This window comes from Anabrus simplex, chromosome 4 (assembly GCF_040414725.1).
Source record: "Anabrus simplex isolate iqAnaSimp1 chromosome 4, ASM4041472v1, whole genome shotgun sequence".
NCBI lineage: Eukaryota > Metazoa > Arthropoda > Insecta > Orthoptera > Tettigoniidae > Anabrus > Anabrus simplex.
Window position 1 is genome coordinate 389,536,623 of NC_090268.1, and position 24,585 is coordinate 389,561,207.

The window sequence follows — 24,585 nt, forward strand, 5'->3', positions numbered from 1 at the left end:
CACTTTTGCCATCGAAGTGTCAGTCTCTCCAGACCTTCCTGAAACCATTCTTTCGGAGTGCTGCATACCCATGCCTTGATAGCTGTGTCCAGTTCTACAAAATCCGCAAAACGGTGACCACGCAGAGGTTTCTTCATGTTCCCGAACATATGATAATCACTTGGTGCCAAGTCGGGAGAGTATGGCGAATGTGGCAGCATCGTGAATCCCATTTGATCAATGACAGCGGTGGTCTCTCGGCTAGTGTAGGGCCGGGCATTGTCTTATTGCAGAAGCACACCTTTAGCCCATTTTCTTGCCCATTTAGTTTGAATGGCCCGAGTACGGACCAGTACCTCGCCAAGGAGGCCTCACCTGTTATACTGAATAGGAGCCTTGTGGGGGGGGGGGATGGAAAGATCGGAGGGGATGGACAAGCAAGAGGAAGGGAAGCGGCCGTGGCCTTAAGTTGGATACCATCCGGGCAATTACCTGAAGGAGAAGTGGGAAACCACAGAAAACCACTTTGAGGATGGCTGAGGTAGAATCGAACACCCCTCTACTCAGTTGACCTCCGGATGTTGAGTGGATCTCATTCCAGCCCTCGTAATACTCTTCAAATTTCGTGGCAGAGCCGGGAATCGAACCCGGTCCTCCGGGTGTGGCAGCTAATCACATTAACTACTACACCACAGAGGCGGACTTGCGTTAATAATTAACGAATAATAATATCTTGAGGCTATCGGTTACAAGAAGTTATTTCCGATACCATTCAGGTGACTTCGTTGTCAATTTCAAAGTTGTAATCTTCTAAAAGAGACCACGAGTCCTACAGTCAGCGCACCTAGCAGAGACTCTGAGAACTCTGCATGCAATGGTAACTGTACGTATTGGAATGCCGACAGTTGTACGCAAGGCTCTGTTCGGTGATGATATGAAGGAGATTCTTCTCTCTTAAAGACTCGAGATTTTGACAATTTTTATATAGACAATATAATATCAGACCTACAAAGCTTGTAGTTTCTCATGACTCGTGGTCATACACTTGGTATATTAAGTAAGTTATTTCACAGTCTCAAACACCGGAAAGTGATATTCTAGGAGTAGGAAGGAAGAGGCCGTCGCCTTAATTAAAGTACAGCCACAGCATTTGCCTGGTGTGAAAATGGGAAACCACGAAAAACCATCTTCAGGGCTGCGGGCAGCGTTTGCGATGAAATGAAATGGCGTATGGCTTTTAGTGCCTGGAGTGTCCGAGGACAAGTTCGGCTCGCCAGATGGAGGTCTCTTGATTGGACGCCCGTAAGCGACCTGCGCGTCGTGATGAGGATGAAATGATGATGAAGACGACACATTCACCCAGGCCCCGTGCCAGCGAAATTAACAAATTATGTTTAAAATTCCCGACCCTGCCGGGATTCGAACCTGGGACCCCTGTGACCAAAGGCCAGCACGCTAACCATTTAGCCATGGAGCCGGACAGCGTTTGCGATAACACCGACTTTTGAAAAATATTCCCTAAAATGTTTGGGAAACAGTCACCTGCCATCCGACTCGATGGCTGAATGGTCAGCGTACTGGCCTTCGATTCAGAGGGTCCCGGGTTCGATTCCCAGTCGGGTTGGGGATTTTAACCTTAATTGGTTAATTCCAATGGCTCAGGGGATGGGTATGTGTGGCGTATTCAACATCAGAAATCATCCTAGGTAGGGACCTTATCTTCACAGACATGCAGGTCACCTAATAGGCCGTCTACTAGAAAAAGACCTGCACCAGGCCTCTCCGGAGGCCATACGCCATTAATTAAACCTTGTTAACATTCGAAAATTGGACAGATTTGTTTCGCGAAATAAAACGAAATGAGACAATAACGGGAATTTGTCAACTTTATAAATCTTATATGGATAAGTATTCGTCATTAACAGAAATGTCGATTCAGCACTAGTGGAGAAAGTGAAGTCCATTCCATTCTTTAAAAACGAGAATGACTCAGTGATCACAAAAGGGCACAATGAACTTTAAGAACTAACCTGTCAAATCCCGAGATGTAAGTTCTGATTAGTTTGCTTGGCAGTGTTCCTGAGTTTAATGGCAGAACCCTCCAAGCAGTGTGGTAACCATGTGCTAATGTTGACAGTGAACGTTTCTCTTCTTCTACTCAGGGGTCTTGAGCGACTTTCATTGCAACATGAAAGTGAAAATGTTCTCCTTTGACAGTTAGAAAAGAATATGATATACTTTTATTTCATATTATGCCTTCTTCAGTGATAATTAAATGATAAAATTGTGTGTGTGTGTCTAATTAAAACTACATATTGTTCTTCAATAATTTATTTACATGAAAAAGAACCTTTAAAATCCCAAAATATGATAATAATATTATTAAAAATAACAAGAAATTCTAAAAAGAATAACTCGAAATTCTTAAAAAAATTCCCCGATTTTCACCAAAAAATTAAACGAAAAATGCAGGTCCCGATCTATAACTTAGTATAAAAAATCCCCAAATGCATATGTCGGAATTTGAAATAAGATCTCTTGGTAGAAATAACATGAATTTCTCATTCCCTTGATACTCCTCTAAATTTATCATTGGTACCTATCAAAAATCTTCCTTTTTCTACGTTATTTCAGCGCAGTGCCTGTTAACACTTGACCTGATATCACAGTATATTATTGGTAACTCGCTGTTCTTTTCCAGAGACGAGACACTCTCATAATGTATGACGCTGACCGTGTTATGGATGGCTGCAGTTACCCTAATTACAAATACTCACCGGCTGATTTAGGTAAATCAAATTATTTCTTGTTTCAGCTTCATATTAACACCCACAGCGCTTTGTAGGGGTAAATACGGAAGATGGTGTATTAATTCTCTTCTACTTCTGTAACATATTCTGAGATCTTCTTCTTATCAATTTTCTTAAGAGATTAATTCAGATTGAGTACTCAGATGTTCCTCAAGGCGGATGGGGGAAGGGATTATTTTTTATGATTGGTTATTCTAATACAACTAACAAATATTTTAATTATGTTTCCTCCTCCTCCTCCTCCTCCTCCTACTTACTACTACTACTACGATACCTGGAAGCAGGAGAAATTTTGAATGTAAGAAGCTAACAAAAATAGCCCTTAAATAATATATTATATATTGTTCTATGTTTCAAAAATGGCGTATGGCTTTTAGTGCCGGGATATCCCAGGACGGGTTCGGCTCGCCAAGTGCAGGTCTTTCTATTCGACGCCCGTAGGCGACCTGTGCGTCTTGGTGACGATGAAATGATGAAGACAACACATACATCCAGCCCCGTGCCATTGGAATTAACGAATTAAGGTTAAAATCCCCGACCCGGCCGGGAATCGAACCCGGGACCCTCCGAACCGAAGGCCAGTACGCTCACCGTTCAGCCAATGAGGCGGACTATGTTTCAATTGTCCACCTCTTTGGCTAAATATTCAGCATAGTGGCTTTCGGTTCAGACGGCCCCGGGTTCGATATCTGACTACACCGAGGATTTTAACCTTAAATGGTTAATTCCCTTGGCTCGAGGATTGTATGTTAGTACCGTCCTCAAATAACCCAGCAACTAATACAAACCAAACCCCATGGCACCACAGCCCTGGCGGGAGTTGGCCTACCAAGCGACCGCTGCTCAGGCTCGAAGGCCTGTAGATTAGGAGGTGACCCATGGTCAGCGCGAGGAACCCTCTCGGCCGTTATTCTTGGTTTTCTAGACCGGGACCCTGAAACTCATACACCACACCTAATACTATCCTCCAACTCAATTACACGCAGCTTCCTATCACAGCAAATGACACCCACCATCGCCGCAGGGTCTGCCTTACATGGGGTTCCCCAGGCTACAAATAGCCGCAGAAAATAATAATAATAATAATAATAATAATAATAATAATAATAATAATAATAATAATAATAATAATAATAATTGTTACGGAGTTATCCGTGGAAGGCCGAGGTGAAAGAAGGTGCGGGCTGGAATGGGTCTAACTACAAGTCTGAAAGATGAATTAAAATTTCAATAAAGGTTATATTTTCGAAACTAAACAATGGTGACATAGAATTTTGAGCATACAACAAATAACAGCAAGTTAAATCAGGTACACAATCAAGAAGTCCAAGATTAGATAAAAATTTAACCAGTTTCCACTAGGGGAAATAACAAAATCAGGTACCAGAGTAGTTTTTCAAGGAAAGCCCGAGTTTCGGGTTCTTACAAATCCTGGGCTTCGAGCCCCAATACGACAAACCTTGAGCTCTCAGCTCACAACCACAAAATACAAAGGGGTAGAAAACCCTTAATTATATGGAGCACTTGCTCCCGCTTAGTGATGTCAAGCCTTCCAGAGGCACCTTCCAAAATACCAGAAAGAGCTGACCTGCTCTCAATTTTACAAGCCTATCAAAGGCCACAACAAACTTTACTTCTAACTGCCCTCAAGGCACACAAAGAAACGGGGGTATTTAATACCCAACCTACAGGGCCTTCGCATGAAGAAAAAGAAGAAAAAACAGCAGGTTAAATTACTGGCCCAAAGTACAGAGAGGACTGGAGGCGTAAACTTGCACTCCTAAATAAACATTTTAAAACATAAGTGGCGCTAGGCCGATCACACAGGGGCTAATCCCAATGTATGGAGGTGACTAGTATACAAGATAAATTTAACACATTAAGAAGCAAGAGAAAAAAACGGTTATGAAAACATAGTCACCTTAAAATCAAAATGAAGAGGAGCTCGAGAGGGTAAAGCACTCTCTATCCCCGCTTTACAGTTAAAGAGATTTGTAGATTTTACATAGACTGAAAAGGGATTTACATTTTAAAGAGTGGGTTACATATTAAAGGTTTTGAACCTTCCCCGAGAGTTAAACTGCTGAGCTAGCAAGAAATACAGATGTTAAAAGGCCATTACCTTGTTGAAGAACGGCTGCCTGAAGAACGAGGCGCTTCCTGCCCCCTGCTACATATTCACACACTGAGCAAGATGTTATAAGAGTGGCCCGGAGACAAGAAAATCAGCAGTTTTTATACCCTCGCGGAAAATTCGAGACATTTCATGAGTGATTACGACCCGCCCACAAAGTTTTATTGGATAACAGCAAAAGCTTATACACAAGGCGATGAAGAAACACGTTATTGGTGGAAAATTAATTACAGAAATTCCTGATTGGCTACATTCAAAACAGGCGGAAAGAAAGGATTAATATTGCCAACCCACAAATGAGAGAACAAAATTTAGTAAAGACAAAACTTATGAATACAAAATTTCTTGAAGAAGGTTCATTCCTTCACACTAGAGTGCATAACCATACTTTTTTGGTAGAGACCTCTGTTAGAGAATGTCCACACTTCTTGATCAATGAAAGCATATAAAAAACACCTAGAGACATCTTCTGATAAACAGGAGAGTTGATTCAGTTGTTACAGTTCAGGGTTCCTCCTGTAGAGAAGTTTCAATTGGCGCAAGATTTGATCTTACGTCGTAGAGGTGTACCGCCCGGTACAATAATAATAATAATAATAATAATAATAATAATAATAATAATAATAATAATAAGAGGAACAAGAAAGAAGGAAAGCTCAAATGTTCGGGGGTGGGGGTGGGGCTGCTTAAACAGGTAACCCTCCAACCTTGCGTCCGCCTGTGAATGTGGGTGATAAATACAACAAAACATACTGAGAATATTGTAAACTGATACTAGCAGGTGAATTGTAGCCTATATATTCTCACTAAATACCATAATTATTTTAAAATTTCAATCTTTTCGTGATGAAGTGTATTAACGAGCCCAAATAATAAACAATGTGAAAACTCTAAACGTTGCCGGTTACAGTGCCTCCTATTACAGGAAAATTTAATTTGTTTTATGATTAATAATGCTGCCGATTTTACGTTCCTACTATTTTCATTTTATGAAACACTGATGAATCTTGTCCTGCAGGGCTTATTTTAGGAGCCTAAATCTACCAGCATTAAGCTGGCGTCTTCGTACACCTTCAAATGCTGTACAACTGAGGTGAGTAGGAATCGAACCGCTTTCCTGAGCTCATAAAGCAAGTGGATTTCTGTCTAAGCCACTCAGCCCGTCTAGTATTATCATAAATTATATTTCTAACGTTCGCCTCTCTGGTGTAGTGATTAGTGTGATTAGCTGCCACCCCGGAGACACGGGTTCGATTCCCGGTTCTGCCACGAAATTTGAAAAAGTAGTACGAGGGCTGGAACGGGGTCCACTCAGCCTCGGGAGGTCAACTGAGTAGAGGTAGGTTCAATTTCTGCCTCAGCCATCCTCGAAGTGGTTTTCCGTGGTTTCCCGCTTCTCCTCCAGACAAATGCCGGAATGGTACCTAACTTAAGGCCACGGCCGCTTCCTTCCCTCTTCCTTGTGAATCCCTTCCAATCTTCCCATCCCCCGCAAGGACCCTGTTCACTATAGCAGGTGTGGCCGCCTGGGCGAGGTACTGGTCATCCTCCCCATTGTTATCCCCGTCCCAGAGTCTGAAGCTCCAGGACACTGCCCTTGAGGCGGTAGATGTGGGATCCCTCGCTGAGTCTGAGGGAAAAACCGACCCTGGAGCGTAAGCAGATAAAGATGAAAAACAAGAATATATTCTCAAAGTGCACAGTGCCATATTCTAAGAAATCGTATGTTTTCTTTAAATATAACATGAGCTCACATCTACCAACGACAAAACATGTTTTTATAGTGCAAAGTGACTAAAATATATTTGTTAATTTCATCGACCAATCTCAGTCTGGTCTCTTGCTTTGATAGGAAGGGTGTGACTAACAATAGGAGGTCAGGATATCCGCATCACCGACTTTGTTCAAACTTTTTAGGTTGGTAGTATGAAATCACAAAAACACACTATCAAAGTAGTAGCGCGCAACTTTCAAACATTTCCGAAAAGAAAAGCGATTTTGAACATGCCGAGAAAAGTTATGAGAGGATTAGAATTCCAGGTACCATCTTGCGAATGACTGTGGCGCGGTGGTCGAGTGGTTAAAGTTCTCTACTTCAGTTGTGAAGATGTTCAGTTCGAGACACGCTCGCCTGAACCGTCTTTTTTTTTCTGGCATTTCCTGATCCCCTTTTTCATCGCGTTTCGAACGAGAGCAGGAGTTAGTCACTGTCTGACCGCGTTGTGTCGTGTGCGACGTTACCAGATGTGCTCGCCATAAGTTCGATCGGCATGGAGATCTCGCATGTTGAATTATGTTCTAACGGAAGTGTTCTTGAATGTGAAGCTATGCAAAGTGCAAACAACAAATAAAAAGGCAACGGCTTACGTCGAGCACTTTTTTTTGTATAAATCGCTTACTGGATCCCGGCGACTCTGTAGAGATTACAGAAGAGACCGAATTATTGGGAAATAATTTTAAAAAAATATATTTTGACAGTAATGACCAGTACCTCGCCCAGGCGGCCTGATCTGCTATGCTGAACAGGGGCCTTGTCGGTGGATGGGAAGATTGGGAGGGATAGACACGGGAGAGGGAAGGAAGCGGCCGTGGCCTTAAGTTAGTTACCATGCCAGTATTTGCCTGGAGAAGTGGGAAACCACGGTAAACCACTTCCAGAATGGCTGAGGTGGGAATCGAACCCACCTCTACTCAGTTGACTTCCCGAGGCTGAGTGGACCCCGTTCCAACCCTCGTACCACTTTTCAAATGTCGTGGCAGAACCGGGAATCGAACCCGGGCCTCCGCGGCTGGCAGCTAATCACACTAACCACTACACCACAGAGGCGGACGTTATGAATTCAAATTATGAATAAGGCACACACACCCATCCCTCGAGCCTTCAGAATTAACCAATGAATGTTAAAATCCCCGACACGGCCGGGAATCGAACCGGGAACCGCCTGTACCAAAGGCCAGCACGCTAACCATTTAGCCAAGGAGCCGGACATTATGAGAGATAAAACTAGCCTTTGGTTTGATGACACAGTCGGCGGAAGTATAATTTAATAATCTGACATTTTGCTATTTCTTTAACTTTTACACTAATTTCTAAGATTGTTAATTAATTAAACTTTTACTCCATGTGCAGCGAAAGAGTAGGCCTAGCCTATATCATAGTCTGGAAGAAGAAAGGTCAAATCAATTCTGGAGTCCATGGCAATGTCTGAATGGAAAGCTGAATGGAGGCTTTTGGCTCAGACGATCATTGGTCCGAATCCCGCCCGGGTCAGGGAATTTTTAAATGCGTCTCATTAATTGCTTGGATTTTGGTACTGGGCCGAGACCCACACTGACAACCCCCAGAAAAGCATGCAACGATGCTGTATTTCCCTCCACACATGGTTCGCGTCAGAAGTAGCATCTGGCTGTAAAACAGGGCGAAGTTCATATGTGCAAGACAGTTCGCGACTCCACCAGGATGGGGGTGGGGTGCAAACCGTAGAAGATGAAGATGATCTGGAAAATTTTTAGACATGTTCATGCAGTTATTATCACACAGTTCATCACATGAATATGTCCGGCTCCATGGCTAAATGGTTAGAGTGCTGGCCTTTGGTTACAGGATTTCCGGGTTCGATTCCAGGCTGGGTCGGGAAATTTAACCTTAATTGGTTAACTTCACGGGCATGGGGTCTGGGCGTATGTGTGATCTTCATCATCCTCATCATGACGCGCAGGTTGCCGAACATGTCCTCAGACACTCCCGGCAAAAGTCCTACGCCATTTCATTTCATCACATGAATATCATACATCGTCGCTTCTATGCCAAAACTGCGAATATGGCAATGCTCTTCCTATCCATTATTTCCTCAACGAATTTCATTCTGATGGACGGCTTGCAGGCGTGACCTGTGTTAAGGGAAATAATGTCTAGGAAGAGCATTGTCACATTCGCGGCTTTTGACATAGGAACGATGACTTAATTTCAAACATGCCGTGTATAAAATATGTTACTTGTAAGGAGATTATGTATGGCATAAATGAAAATGTTGCATCTATTACTCCAAAAATTAACTTCTCACTGACCTGACCCAACAAAGAATCTATTATGATTGATTCTTAAAAAGGATGCCACCAAGCACAGGAGATAACAATCCACGCCCCACAATGACACAAAGTATTTATATGCACCAGCTCTATTGGCTTTCATGCAGCGTGGTCTACACCAAAAGCACGCGAAGCCACTGCATTTCACGTGCACTCGATGAGCCATAGGAATTAAACAGATACAATTAAAATCTCCAGGCCTGACGGGAATAGAACCTGAGACCCTGCCTGTCGTAAGAGGACACTAAAAGGGAGTAACTCCGATAACCTACAGGGGCTCTCATCTTTGGGCTAGTTCGTAATCATGGAGCCCCTAATTTTAACATTGCCTCACCTGGCACATCACTTTCAGCGTTCCTGTACCACATCACGTGGTCAACTCCTGTTCTCTTCAGACTCCAATAGTGTAAGGTTTGTTAAGCCCAGGGAGTTTTTCACTTTCACTCTCTTCACAGCCCTTGGACCCCGTCCATTTTTTGTTTTTTGTTAGTGTAAGGGGAGGATGGTTGTCTAGTTGTACTTTCTCTTAAAACAATATTCACCACTACCACCAGAACCAGGAAGCCTTTGAAACGAAGGCCAATCCACTGACCATTTTGCCATAGAGTAAAGCACTGAAATCTGCGAATGAATGGAAGAAATGGTCCTAATTCGATCATAATGAAATACGTAGCAAGGTAAAAACAGTTATTTTCTCTATACATTTACAGAGGTGATGGCCATATTCAGTAAATTTCACCACGAATTAGAAGTAAATAATAATAATAATAATAATAATAATAATAATAATAATAATAATAATAATAATAATAATAATAATAATAATAATAATAATAATGTACTTCCCCCTTCACCGCTTTTTTTCCACATCTGTGTGGTCACGGGTGTGAACTGTGTCACACATATGGATTTGGCCCTGTTTTACCGCCAGATGCTCTTCCTGAAGGCAACCCTATATGGAGAAATGTGATCACAATTGCATGTTTCTGTGGTGGTTGAGAGTATAGTGTGTCGTCTGAATATGAAAAGAAAAGTGTTGGGACAAACATAGGCACCCAGTCCCCGAATCAGAAGGATAAATCAGACATGATTAAAATACTAGACCCGGCCGGGAATCGAACCCGGGACTCCTATGAGCCGAAAGCCTCAGCAATAACCATTCATCCAATGAGTCGGATAATAATAATAATAATAATAATAATAATAATAATAATAATAATAATAATAATAATAATAATAATAATAATAATAAGAGGAAGAAGAAGAAGAAGAAGAATAGTGGCGTATGGGCTCCGGAAAGGCATAGCGCTAGTCTTTCAAACTGACGGCCATGGGCCACCTGCGTGTCTGTGGGAATGAGCCCCTACCAATTTTGAATTCTAATATTGATGTTGGGAAAACACAATCACCCAGTCCCCGAGCCAGAGGAATTAACGACCGCGATTTGATGCCGGAATCCCTAGGATCAAAAGCCATTTAGCCATGGAGCCGGACAGGGAAAAGGGGGGAAAACACGCAGGGATTTATGAAGGCCTGCATAGTCCTAGAAAGGCGCTATCTTACCGAAGAAAATACCAATTTATGTGTCTGAGAGCAGGTCTGTGAAACACTTGAAGAAATTATATTAGTGTACATTGGTAAGGATTAACTAAAACGGGACGGCTGAATCATTGTCACTGCAGAATCCTATATGGCTGTAACTGATGGCATTGCAGCAACAAAATAGGCTTACATGGCGTTAAATGTCCTAGCTATAAAAGTGGGAAGTGTCTTGTAATTGCATGTGGCTGTATCCACATAACTACAAAACATAAACTACCAATACTGAGAGGTAAACGGCTTTAATGTTACAGAATTAATTAAGTACCTCATACTGACCGTTTATCCTATTAGCCTATGCTGCACTAACTATGTCTGCCTGCGATTTAACAGGACAGACATGTGAACCAATCTGTTCCTCAGTATTATAGCGGTCATCTCTCGTCTTCCAGAGCAGGGATTCTTAAAACTTGTTTTATGCCACGGGCCTCTTCGAGATGTCTGGTGAAACTTAAAGAACTTTACTAATAAGAACTAATACAAGCACATAAAAACAACTTTGCGGGCTATGATTCTTCTTCTTCTTCTTCTTCTTCTTCTTCTTCTTTCGTTTTGGCAGACTATGGACAACGTTAATTCGAATTCAGCTTCACATGTTTCTGGGCTTTAATCCCCGTCCAGTATTCCTTTGACTCTGCAATATCTTCTTCTGTACAGGGGGGTTGGGTACAGGACCTAATTTTTTCATGAAACCTCTTGGCACCTTGTAAGCATCCCTGTTGCTGATTTCCGTTCCTTGTATTCTTATTTCTCCAGATCTTTCTTCATTACCTGATACCAGCGATTTCAAATAATCTTCCCGGATTCATTCTGTAGATATGTCCGAAGAGTATGGTTCTCTTCTTCCAGATGATATCTGAGATCTTTTCCATCTTGAGATAAAAATCCTTGGTTTTCTTTCTTTCTGTATGATCCATCATGTGTTCTTTGGGATCCCAGTGTTTTCATCAGAATCTTTCTCTCAACCAGACCCAATTTATGGACCAATCCTTATTTCATCAGGTTCAAGAATTCAGCTGCATACTCTATTTTGTTGAAAACTGATTTTCTCATACAGTGTACGACATACACAAAGGTACAAGTAAAGGAAACAATTTTGTTCATTCATGGCAATATCTTTTCGGTGCAACCCCTCTCATCCGCCACTTGCTATCCTTTTCAATTTCACGTTAATTGCCACATCTTTGTCTTTTCTTGATGCCTAACAAATAGTCCAACCTGGATGGTTCTTTTAATTTCTTCCCCACATCTTCCTTTAAGGTTGGTGATTAAAGTGTTGTGTTTGATTGTATGTCCAGTAAACTTGCTTTTCCTCTTTGCTATTTATTTCCTTTAATAATCTTTTCTCTTTATGGATTTCCCATAAAACTTCCAGGTTGTTTTCCTTTACATCCAGCTCGTTCTTGTAATTTTGCACCGAATCCATATTTCTGACGCTTCAAGTTTACTCAGAGTCCAATTTCTACTTCGATAGAGAAATGTACTTCACATAAATGATTTTACAACAGGTTTTCTTACATCTGTAGTAATATGTTTTCTGATTAAAATGTTTTTGTTGTCATAAATGCTTATTTTTCGGAGTGCGGTCCACCTCTTCACTTACACCATTATCTACCATCCTCTGTAATCATACTCCTAAGACAGCAGCATTGATTCACCTAACCAATTCTGACGTCATATATTTATTATAGACCGTTATTCTTTTCGGTGTTGAGCCAGCAAGCCTTTGTGAATTTTTTTAAAAATCGACAATCCTGTATTTTTAACCAGCTCTGTGGCCTTCTCTAGTTACATACCTCTTTAAATCGGTATCCTTAGCACGTAAGAGGAATGATTCTCAGTGGGATATTGTGTAAGTAGTTATGCTTCACAGAATTTACCGAGCTCATAATATTTTAAGCAAGCCTTCATTTTTATAATGGTTATGGTATCTTTAATATTCTTTCGTACTACTGTTGCTTTCGTTTTCCTTTTAATTTCCATTTTTAAATCGTCTGTTAACACCTGCAACATTGTATTCATTTCCTTTCCCAAGTCTGCAACTATTACGAAGTCATCAGGAAATCTGATGCAGTGTAATCTTTCGCAACTGACTTCCATTCCACTTGTTTTCTTCATGATTTGAATAGCTTCCTCAATTAAATACAAAAAAGGGATATCCTTATCTAACACCTTTGCAGATACTTGCCTCTTCCGACTCCTCACTGATATTTATTTTTGTACTTCGGTTCTAATTCAGCTGATCAATCGGTTTTCTATCGTTCCAATCCAGTCCACTCCAATTTTCTTATTTTGAAAAAGCAGTTCACTCTAAAAGGCTTTTCTCCAAATCAGTGAAGGTAAGTTCATCTATTAATGTCTTCCGGCTCCGTGGTGTAGGGGTAGCGTGCCCGCCTCTTACCCGGAGGCCCCGGTTTGATTCTCGTCCAGGTCAGTGATTTTTTCCTGGATCTGAAGACTGCTTCGAGGTCCACTCAGCCTACGTCATTAGAACTGAGGAGCTACCTGACAGTGAGATAGCGGCTCCGGTCTAAGATTAACGGCCGATAGGATTCGTCGTGCTGACCCCATGACACCCCGTAATCTGCAGTTCTTCGGGCTGAACAACGGTCGCTTGGCAGGCCAAGGTCCTTCAGGACTGTAGTGCCATGGTGTTAGGGGTTGTTCATATCCACCCTTTTCTCCAATAGCATGTCAAGCTTCTCTTGTCCCTCTGCTTTCTCCAGTATACTGGTATCTGTTCACTTTTATCCCGCCTTGAACAATATAAATGATGTTTTAGGAGGCATGTGATAAGATCGAAGGTGTCCTATAATTATCCTTCTTATTTTAGACATTTTCATTCTTTGAGCACTTCATATATTACGTACATTTTTCAGAAATTCTGTAGGATTTTCCTCCTTTCAGACATTTAAGGGCATGTTCAAATTCATCTCTCGTGTTTGGGGGACGCTGCATTTCTTTTTCTACATTCATTAATGTTTTCAGTTCAATAATTTTCATTATTTAAGTACTTATTTTCGTACAGTTCTTCTACGTACATTTTCCAACGAGCACATACCTCATAATTGTCTATCAATAATGAAAATCCACAGCCTGTTTCCAGTCATTTGACAGGGTCAGGAATGGAATGGATAAAGCCCCCATCTAGCGGCGAGTATAGGATTTGTGCCGGCTGCCGAAGCCTGTCACACTGCTCTGGGGCAATGATTAATGAATGATAGATGAAATGAGAGTGTTGCTGGAATGAAAGACGACGGGGAAATCCAGAGTTCTCGGAGAAAAACCTGTCCTGCCTCCGCTTTGTCCAGCACAAAACTCACATGGAGTGACCGGGATTTGAACCACGGAACTGAGTGGTGAGTGGCCAGCTCGCTGCCGCCTGAGCCACGGAGGCTATAAACCCTCTTTATTTTTATTACTATTACAGATTTCGTCCTTGGTTTCTAGGCGAGAGCTGTCTGTCTCCGAAGTGTAACGGTTAACGCTATTAGCTTCCGTCCTCGGTGGCCTGGATTCCATTCCCGGTACTGCACGAAATTTAATACTGGTAGGAAGAATGGTATGTGGTTAAGATGGCACTCCATTGGGGGTGTGCATGAAAACAGCTGAACCACCTCGGGACGAGGACATGTGTTTACTTTTTCCTTACTGGGGAGCTCTGATTTTCATATAAGCTTGTCTTTTTTCCTTTCTTCTTATCTTCCTTTATCGCTTCAACGTCCTCTATTGCTATTTTCTTATCTATATGTTCAAATTTTTTAAATAATGGAAGCGATTTCTCTTGTTTTGACTTAGTTTATTTATAACTGTATGACCCTTCAGTCCGCAGAAACTAATTCAGTGTAACCAATTTAGAAAATAATTGAAAAAGAAAACATTAATTAATTATTTAATTAATGTATTGTAATTAAATCAGAACGATATGTTTAGTTCTTGAAAGAACATCATCAGATTGTATCAAATCAATTTTTTTAATTTTTTAAGTGTTGGTTCTGAAATGATGAATATTGTTAAGTAAAGTAGAAACATAATCACTCGAGTCCTGTTCACGCAACATTACTACATGGTCACCACTTGCATCGCAAACATCTTCGCACGCTATGATTATCGTACTGTATGTTGATTTCTAGCGGACGAGATGGGGCACAAGGCTGCCAACCTGTCTACTCCGGAACTAATGCGAAGTGCAATGACCCTTCTTTCTTACCGGCCACTCGAAGGGAGTGTGTTCTAATGAACTACGGAAGGATCTTTTTTCTTCACATGTGATATCTTATACATGAAAGTTACACTTTTCTGGTTGTATACGGTATTGGAATGGAATCAAAACAGGTATTGTAATATTTTCGCACATACAATACTGAGTGCATTTGTAGCTGGGAGTTTTACTTTGACGTCTATGGATCTGCGTACTCTTGAGGAAGCTAGATATAGCTATCCGAAACGAATCACCATCAACAGCGTCGTATGTCCTCACTCCATATGAGCACTGTGAAAAAGGTTTGGAATTTAATCCAACATTTTTGCTCTCTTTCTGGTGATTAGAAATTCTGTAACACCACTTTCCCTATCCTGCTGGTCAACATTCTGATGGTATTCGGTTTTTAACGAACGGGACTCGAACTACACCTAACCACGATGTCATACGACATAGATTTAAAGCATTAACGACGATGGCCACCAGGTAGTCTGCTCAATGACGTGCTTCTCAATGGAGATAAACCCCAGAATGAAAAAAAAGAGAGTTTCATTCATTTGACTGAAAGATAACTTAGTGTTTTTCACTCAACAGTTCAGGTATGATGATCGTCGTTGCATTGTTCTCGTAACCATAACTGGTACCAGTTTAAGTCTTAAATATATATGTGGAAGGCAACAGAAGCCAGCATGTACGCAATTCGTCATCATACCGATGGACATATATGTGTACTTACGTCGTCATGGTGAATATGTGACGACTTCGCCGATAGAAAATATTTTTCTTTAAAAGAAGTACAAAAGTCGTAGTCTTGAGAGGTTCATTGCATTTTTCCTGTAAATAAGACATAACAGTATATAAGTGGTTCCAATTTCATCTGCTGAAGCCTTCTCGTTTTCTCAGTATCGCTGTGAATGACAGAATGAGGGATTTTATAAATAAACGTTAGCACTTTCTTCTTTCCGGGTGATGGGACCTGGACCTAAAATGGGCTTGATTCTTACCCTGCGATAGCAGCGCGTTCTATGTGGCCTAGTGGTGAATAGCTGAATTAATTTATATTAGCGCGTTGTTATTTCTATGATAATGTTTGTTGTTTAAAGGGACCTAACCGCAAGGTTTTGTCTATTTTTCCACATGCTTATCGCCAAACAATTATTTATTTATAATTGTATTAAATAATATCATCTTAGACACTTTTCAAAATACGCCAAAATTCGTAACCGATGCTGGGTAAACTTAAAAAATGGAATTAACAGATTTTGTTTTTGCAAGAAATTGGTTACGATGACTGACCTCTGTAGATGGTAACGGATCAAATGTTTTTAGCACATGATATGGTAAATGAAATTTTTTGCAAAGCGTCCACTTCTGCGAAAGATATTTTCTCGACAGATGCCATTCTTAATCAATTGATTAATTTGAAAATCATTGGGCTTATACCCAGTAGTTCGAAACCATACACTAGTGTTAACAAATTAATACTGAAGATGAAATCTAGCTACTTCAATTTCCTACGTTATTCTTGAAATTTTGGGAATTAATGATCAGCCTGCACATATTCTTATTCTAAAAATTTGAATCATAATTATGCTGATTAAAATCGGAACGTTTTCCAACGGCTCCTAAACGAAACCAGATTGGAGCCTAATTTTCTAAGAAGTATGTTCGAAACTGTTTAGGTCTGGAAATAATAAATGAAGATAAAGCTGGACAGAGAGCTCTGATACCTCGAATTTACTTAACAATATCCATTTTCTTAAATGAGGCATGAATTTCCCATTCACTTGGCAATTTGTATCACCTCAAGGGACGTGAGGGTCTCTTTTTACCTCAGCCAGATTTCAGCAGCTATGGCCGGTTAAATGTTGCAATGTCAAGAGTCCGATATTTCAGAGTTGCAATAGTGTCGAGAGATAAAAGGAATGCACCGAACAAGGGGCTGCGTTGTTCCAGTCACGTAGCTCTCAGCTTGCATTCGAGAGATAGTGGGTTTCATCCCCACTGCCAAGAGTCCGGAAGATGGTTTACCGTGGTTTTCGGTTTTCACACTAGGCACACTAGGCTACACTAGACTGTAGCATAATTAAGGCCACGGTCACTTTCTCCACACTTCTAGCCATTTCCTATCCCATCGTCATCGTAAGACTTATATGTGTCTGTGTGACGTAAAGAAAATTGTAAAGATAAGTACAAGTGATGTTGAATACAAGGAAATCCTTCAATAAATATTTACCCAATTGACCGTAATGTCTTGACGGGTTTCAGCTAGTTATTATTATTATTATTATTATTATTATTATTATTATTATTATTATTATTATTATTATTATTATTATTATTATTATTATTATTATTATTATTATTATCTACTTTTCTCTGTTTGGTACAAGTTATTCCGGTCATTTTCCATGACTTTTAGTCTGCTTGCTATTTGTGAAGTTTGGATCGAAAGATCTCCCTGAGTCCGACGTTACCATAAAATATTTTAATTAATTAATTTATTTATGCTGGTGGTTTAACGTCACACTAACACACTGCAGATTTGCGGTGATGCTAAGACCCGAATCCGAAAGGTAGCGTCCGTTGCCTTATTTAACGTACAGTATTTGGCTGGTGTGAAAATGGGAAACCTCGGAAAACCATCTTCAGGGTTATCGACGCTGGGGTTCGAACCCACAGCTACGCTAGCCTAACCGCATGACCAACTCGCTCGGTAATATGTTAAACTCCGTTTTATCTCACAGTGAATATCTGGGTATTTTTTATTTCCCGTTTTTTTCTGAGTCTGTATTATCGGACTTTGAGATCTGAGTCTTGAATTTTTCTTATGATATTGCTTTATTTTTTCTCACTGTTTTCAATGTCTGCTTTCCTGTTGAAAATTAACGTGCCGCATCCATAGAGAATTCCTGATTTAATGACCACATAGTTATATAGTTATATAGTTATATAGTTATAGTTGGGATTCAGATGCCGAGACTCCAGCCCTGACCCACAGGGGGAACTATTATTATTATTATTATTATTATTATTATTATTATTATTATTATTATTATTATTATTATTATTATTATTATTATTATTATTATTATTATTACCCATTGACAAAGGAATAGAACGGTAGTTGCGTGGACTTCTCTGCTACCTACGGTAGGTTATATAACTTGTCTGCTTCACATCCGACATAAACAGAAATCTAATCCAAATACTTGCAGATTGCGACATGAAAGCAGGAAGAGAACATTAATATTTCACTGCAATGAATAGCTTCGGAAGCTTTGAGCGCTATTCTAGGTTAAGTAGTTGAAAGTTAATAGCGCCCTGTGCTAATTGGCGATAAAAGGTTTACATGAGCCGTTGATTAGTGCCGGCCACACAGAGTGCGGGTGGTTGTAGCCTGTCAATGACAAGGAAACTAACGCCGCCATGTGTCCGGTAATCCAACCGATACAGCAAAAAGACTCTCTAGTTTAACTGTGTGATGGTGCAACGACGATGAAAAATTTACTGTAATTAAGGGGCTCGAAATGAGTTTGAATTTGGATATTTATAGTAACTTAAGCATATTCTCTGCATAGCGGATAGTGGTGTTGCTGACTGGTGATTTAAGAGTCATATTCAGGAATTTTACCTAGCAAGAGTTGAAAATAACTTGCGTATTTCAGTCAGTTAACAACAAATTTAAATACCTATTTGTCTTCAGGGGAAAATTAAATTAGTGAATATGCATGTTCTTGTTCTGCAGTTTAGCCAGTACTGATGATTTAATTTTATTGGCAGACTGACATCCTGCAATCTGATACCTTGAAAGGAAATTCAGCAAATATATTATGAAAATTAACACTTCCTACTCCGAACTGACGTCAGTTGGGAAGAAACCAAAGTATTGAATGTTGGGTGGGGAATTTTGAACCTGAGCATATAGAACACTTCATTCTCGTCGGATGATAGGAGGCCTGTAGTTAGGGGAAATCTAATGATTAAGGTAGTGCAATTTCTTCTTAACGTGTGACTTTTAAAAGGCCTGTTTTCACATGTAGGACTGTGCTGCGACTGTGCTTCGACCGTGCTGTGTCGTCCTCAATCGCCAAACAGTATAAACCATTCCATTTACATTGAACAGCAGTTGAGTATTTTCACATGTAGGACTGTGTCTCTACCGTGTTGGTACCGTGCTGTCATGGATCGCCAAGCAGGGCGATTACGGCCCACACAGTCGTCGCCTGGTCTCAGCACAACACCACATGTGAAAATTAGAAACGGTCGCCCTAGTGTCGCCAAGCCGGACTTCCGTCTTATTTCGGTGGTAATCGGAAGCACTCGGTCGTACGTAATCCAGTGACCAACGAGCACAGAATAACATAGAGTGCGCAATGCGCTGTCTGAGTACTGTGCTCGTTGGTTGAGATACATTGTGTGATAGTTTGCAGTAGTAGGTGTGGCGCAGTTGTCTTCCTTAAAGATGGACGAACAAGTGATAATTTTAGTTCAACAACATGAATGCCTTTATAATTCTTATTTTTCTTCTTCTTTTGTTGTAAAACAATGTACGCTGCACAGGCGATAACTACGTCGTCTTCGTTCGGATCCATGTCTCCAACCTGTGAGCACAAATGCAATGAACAAGGACCACATTACCACAGCACAGTCGCAGCACAGTCCTACATGTGAAAACAGGCCTTAAGTGCCGGGAGTCTCCGAAGATATGTTCGGCTTAACATTTCTGTAGCAGCTTTTCCCGGTACAGCCCAAGGTGTGAGTTAAATGTATCGCTATGTAAGGATCTTGTCGGGGGGGTGTGTAGGAGCAATTGTACGAAATGTAAATGAGAAGGACGTGGCCGCTGGATTCAGAAAGGTATCTCCCAACATGTTCATAGAGTTTAAAATGAGAAACCACGGATAATCATTTCGGGGATGGCCGACAGGGTATTCAAGTGCACCTTATCCTGAGTGCAGAGCTAACTACCATAACAGGCCCTGCAGCAATGCGCTAAGCTAACCTATCCGGTCGGGTAATGCATTAAACTTGCTGTTGGGAGCAATGGTATTCTGTAAGAAAGAAAGTAAGCTCTCAGATGAAATTTTCTTTTCAGACCGACTTTGATGTACGAGAGCGAAAGCTGGTGGACTCAGGATATCGGCGTTGTCGGGACAAAACCTCCAATGTGAAGTATTTTAGGTTAGAACATTGACCGGTAAGGTTCTGTCATCTAAGGTGCAATATTGTGTGAATAACGTCAAGACATTCTCGCTCTTAATAATGTATGTGTTGCGGGTCAGTATATCTCCAAAAATATTATCACATACAGTAGGAGGCTTTGTCCCGACAACGACGATATCTTATTTATAAGGCGAAAATAATAGACATGAAAATGGACTATTTGTTACTCGTGGGAGCAACAGCAGGATGACACTCGCAATTTAAGTAATAATGATATCGATGGACTAAGCTATGGGTATAAACCGACTTTGGCGGTAGGATTATGTGAGGCGAATGGAGGAGGACAGGTTACGTAGGAGAATACATAACTCGACCATGGTGAGTAAGAGAGGCAGAGGAGGACTAAGCCGGCGATAGCTTCATGTAGACCTACTTACATCAAAGATGTTCTTGAGAGAATTCTGCTTCTCCCAACATAACTTTATATCTATCGGTTTTTTAATCACCCAAATAATAATAATAATAATAATAATAATAATAATAATAATAATCAGATCCCTTTGCTGAGTGGTCAACGATACGGCCTTCAGTTCAGAGAGTCCTGGGTTGGATTCCCGGCCGGGTCGGGGATTTAATCGCATCTGAATAATTCTTCTTGTTCGGGGACTGGGTGTTTGTGTTTGTACAAACACATTCCTGGTCACATTCAAACAACACACCTCAGTATTAACCACCACAGAAACCCATAATAGTAATTGTATCCATCCATAAAGGGTTGACGTGAAGATAGGCATCCGTCTGTAAAACAGGGCCAAAATCCACATGTGTGACGCAGTTCACACCCGGGACCCCACAGATGTGAGAAAAGCTGTATAATAATAATAATAATAATAATAATAATAATAATAATAATAATAATAATAATAATAATAATAATAATAATAATAATAATAATAATAACAATAATAATAATGATAATAATAATAATAAAATCATCATCACCATATTGTAAATTAGTAATTTAAATTCGTGTCCTCGTCCCGAGGTGGTGCTGCTTCTTTCAGTCTCACTCGCAATGGAGATGAGTTGCATGCAGTTTCTGATATAAGTACATATTATACCTGCAAATTTGCGTTATACAATAGGTGATAGAACTGTAACCTGTAGCAACCGTGCAGGCTGTGATCACCCAACCAAGTACTGACCACGCCCAATGTTGCTTAACTACGGCGATTGGACGAGAACCGGTTATTCAACATGGTTTAGCCGTTGGCTAGGCTGTGATGAAAAGTATGGATATATGGTCAGACACTGTTACCTAGCAACCGTGCAGGCTGTGATGGATGGCCAGACAGTGTTACCTAGCAACCGAGCAGGCTGTGTCTTATGGCAAGTGCTCATTTTAAATTAGCAGCCGTTGCTGGATGGGCATGACCGAGAGACGTATTTATGATCATTTGATTTTTGCAAAGGGAGGTGTGTTTCCTTTTTCACCAAATACAAGCCCTCCTACCAATCTTAAATATATAGCTGTATGTAGAATCGGACCCGGGCCGCAGGAGACGGTAGATAACAGTGCTAAGAGTTAGACTATGGGAGTGGAAATAATAATAACTAAATTCGGCAAAATTAATCAAGTGAATAAGTTCAAGTACCTAGGAGAAGTGATTCAGCCATCAGGCTTGAATCGTGAAGCAAATAAGGAGAGAATCTCAAAATTACAGAAGCCTATAGAAGATGTACAATATTATAGGGAAGGATCCACCTTTCAATACTCCGTAGTAAGTTGAACTAAAAAGTAGTTACAACCTGTTTATTGGGACCGGTTTCAATACATTTCAAGTGTCATCATCAGCCAATTAGCGAAGATCTTAAAACAACTAATACAATGTAATAATAATAATAATAATAATAATAATAATAATAATAATAATAATAATAATAATAATAATAATAAAATCATCATCAGTTGTTTTAAGATCTTCGCTAATTGGCTGATGATGACACTTGAAATGTGTTGAAACCGGTCCCAATAAACAGGTTGTAACTACTTTTTAGTTCAACTTACTGCGGAGTATTGAAAGGTGGATCCTTCCCTATAATATTTTACATCTTCTTATTTCTCTATTCAATACGGAACAATCATGAAGTTTTTAACTTTAAATGAAGCCTATAGACTCACCTGGAACAGATACAACAAAAAATAAATGTCCAGGAACGTAAAATTAAGACATTACAACACATTTATGAAACCTGAAGCACTATACGCCTCGGAAACCTTGATCATTGGAGGCAAATCACTTATTAAAGACATACAGAAACAGGAGACACAGGAAAAGCTTTGGTCCAGTCTGCTCAGAGGGAATCTAGATGAAACGGAAGTCTTGGGAGCTTTATCAGCATTCTGAAAAGATCACCGACACCATCAGGAAAAGGCGAATAAAGTTCTATGGCCACATTCTCAGAATGAACAATGACAGGCTTACCAAAAGAATTCTCAACCTTGCTCTCTCAAAGAAAGTCAAGAACAACTGGCTTAGTGAAATAGAAAAAGACCTTCGGGCAGTTGGCGTCCCACAGGAAATTGTTCAAGATCGAATCCATCTCAAAAAAAAAAAAACAGTCAACAACCATCATTTTGCTGAGAAAATGAATACCAGGACCAATAAATCATGGACAAAACAACGGAGGAAAATGTTCAGTGCCCAAATTAAGAGATTTTGGGATAAGAAATAATCAAAATCGGCTAAATAAGTTCTATCGCACTCCACAGATGGGTATGTAAAAAAATCGTGTAAATCACGACGTTGTAGTTTACTCAAACAGATAAACATGGAATCTGAAGTTTATAGTAGAGTCTATAAGCGAGTTTTAATTAAATTTTTGCAGTTATACATCGAATTCATCACCGTATAACCTATCTCAATTGGGTCAGGTCTGACTGAGTAATAATTAATTTTTTCAGGTAAACATTAAATGGGTCACCAGATATATCGTAAATGCAGACATCGAACTATACGGAGAGATCAGTAGACTTCTTTCGCCGTTAGAATATCCAACTACTACTGCGGGGTATGATCCTGCGATCATGGGATCTGGAGGTCAAAACTCTAATACTGATTCACAGCGAAAATAACCGTATTCTTACGTGCTTATGGGATGAGGAATCTCCAAACCTCCTCATATCTGGCTACATCATCGAGGACCTATACATCAGTGAGACCTAGTATTCCATTTCTCACAACTCTGACTGAAGCATTCAATATTAGACCAGACATCCCCCTCAGTAACTGCATTTTACAACATACAGTAGTTAATTGTTTCTGTACAGTTGTTTGTACTTGTTTGTATTCGAAGGTGATAAAAGGTAACATAATTAACAGAAATTCCAACCATATTAAAAAGTAGGAAATTCTTGGCTCATGGCTTAAAAAAAATTTATGGTACTTGTTTAACACGCAGAGATACCAATATACTACATGAAGTGCATAGAATTACTTTCATCAAGGGAAAGCAACAAAATATGCCCCAACAAAATGCACACTAGCACAAGGTACGCGGCATTTTTTATCAATGCCAGTATATCTTGTGTGAGAGAGAGTATTGTAGCTAAATTGAAAAGTGAAATACGTCAAACTTTTTTATTTAATTAGTGTTGGAACACGTGACATGTCATCCCTATGGACTGAACGGCGCCCTTGTTTAGGTTTGATTTGTTGTCTATCAGTGAGCTGGACTACTAAATAGTGTAAAATATTGAAGACCATATCTAACTTACTCCATTCTGGAACATCGCAACAATATCCTTCAAACATTCTTATTAAGAATTAGTTTAATCTTCCCGACATGTACGTAATCTGGAGTATATTTAATTAAGAGGAACTGTATCTGTGATGCTATGCACCTAGAACTTTGAAATTTGTAGAGCTATTTTCGACATCGCTTGGAAGTCCACAGGGTAAACACGAACAAGCTTCCCTCAGCATGAAGTACACAGTTAAGGAATGTGAGTCTTGGACATCGTCGTAGCCGGGACAAAACCTCCTATATGATGGTATTTTGGAGATATACTGACCCACAGCACATACATTATGAAGAGCGAGAACGTCTTGATAATATTCACACTTTATTGCACCTTAGATGACAGAACCTTACCGGCCAAAGTTCTAAGCTAAAGTATTTGACGTAGGAGGTTTTGTCCCGGCAGCGATGATATCTTCGCTGCTGTGTCAGAACCGCGAATGTGACAATGCTCAGGAGAACGAACCTCCTTGTACCGTACTGTAGGAATATAAGTTTACATGTCCGGCTCCATGGCTAAATGGTTAGCGTGCTGGCCTTTGGTCGCAGGGGTCCCGGGTTCGATTCCCGGCAGGGTCGGAAATTTTAACCTTAATTGGTTAATTTCGCTGGGACGAGGGCTGGGTGTATGTGTTGTCTTCATCATCATTTCATCCTCATCACGACGCTCAGGTCGCCTACGGGTGTCAAATCAAAAGACCTGCATCTGGCGAGCCGAACTTGGCCTCGGACACTCCCGGCACTAAAAGCCATACGCCATTTCCATTTCATAAGTTTACATGACATATTTATCCACTCCTAGAGTA

The 24,585-nt window shown here is 40.4% G+C and overlaps 1 protein-coding gene across 2 annotated transcripts in view; it reads left to right on the top strand.

Annotated features, from left to right (window-relative positions):
- Positions 1-24,585, top strand: part of LOC136872747 (homeobox protein orthopedia) — a 402,761-nt gene that overhangs the window by 26,870 nt on the left and 351,306 nt on the right. The window contains exon 2 of one of the 2 annotated variants that reach the window (XM_067146576.2): positions 2,681-2,768. The exons of the other annotated variant lie outside the window; for it this stretch is intronic. Coding sequence (XP_067002677.1) covers positions 2,699-2,768 — 70 coding nt within the window. The 5' untranslated portion in view covers positions 2,681-2,698. The remainder of the gene's footprint in view (positions 1-2,680; positions 2,769-24,585) is intronic. 2 annotated transcript variants of the gene reach the window in all.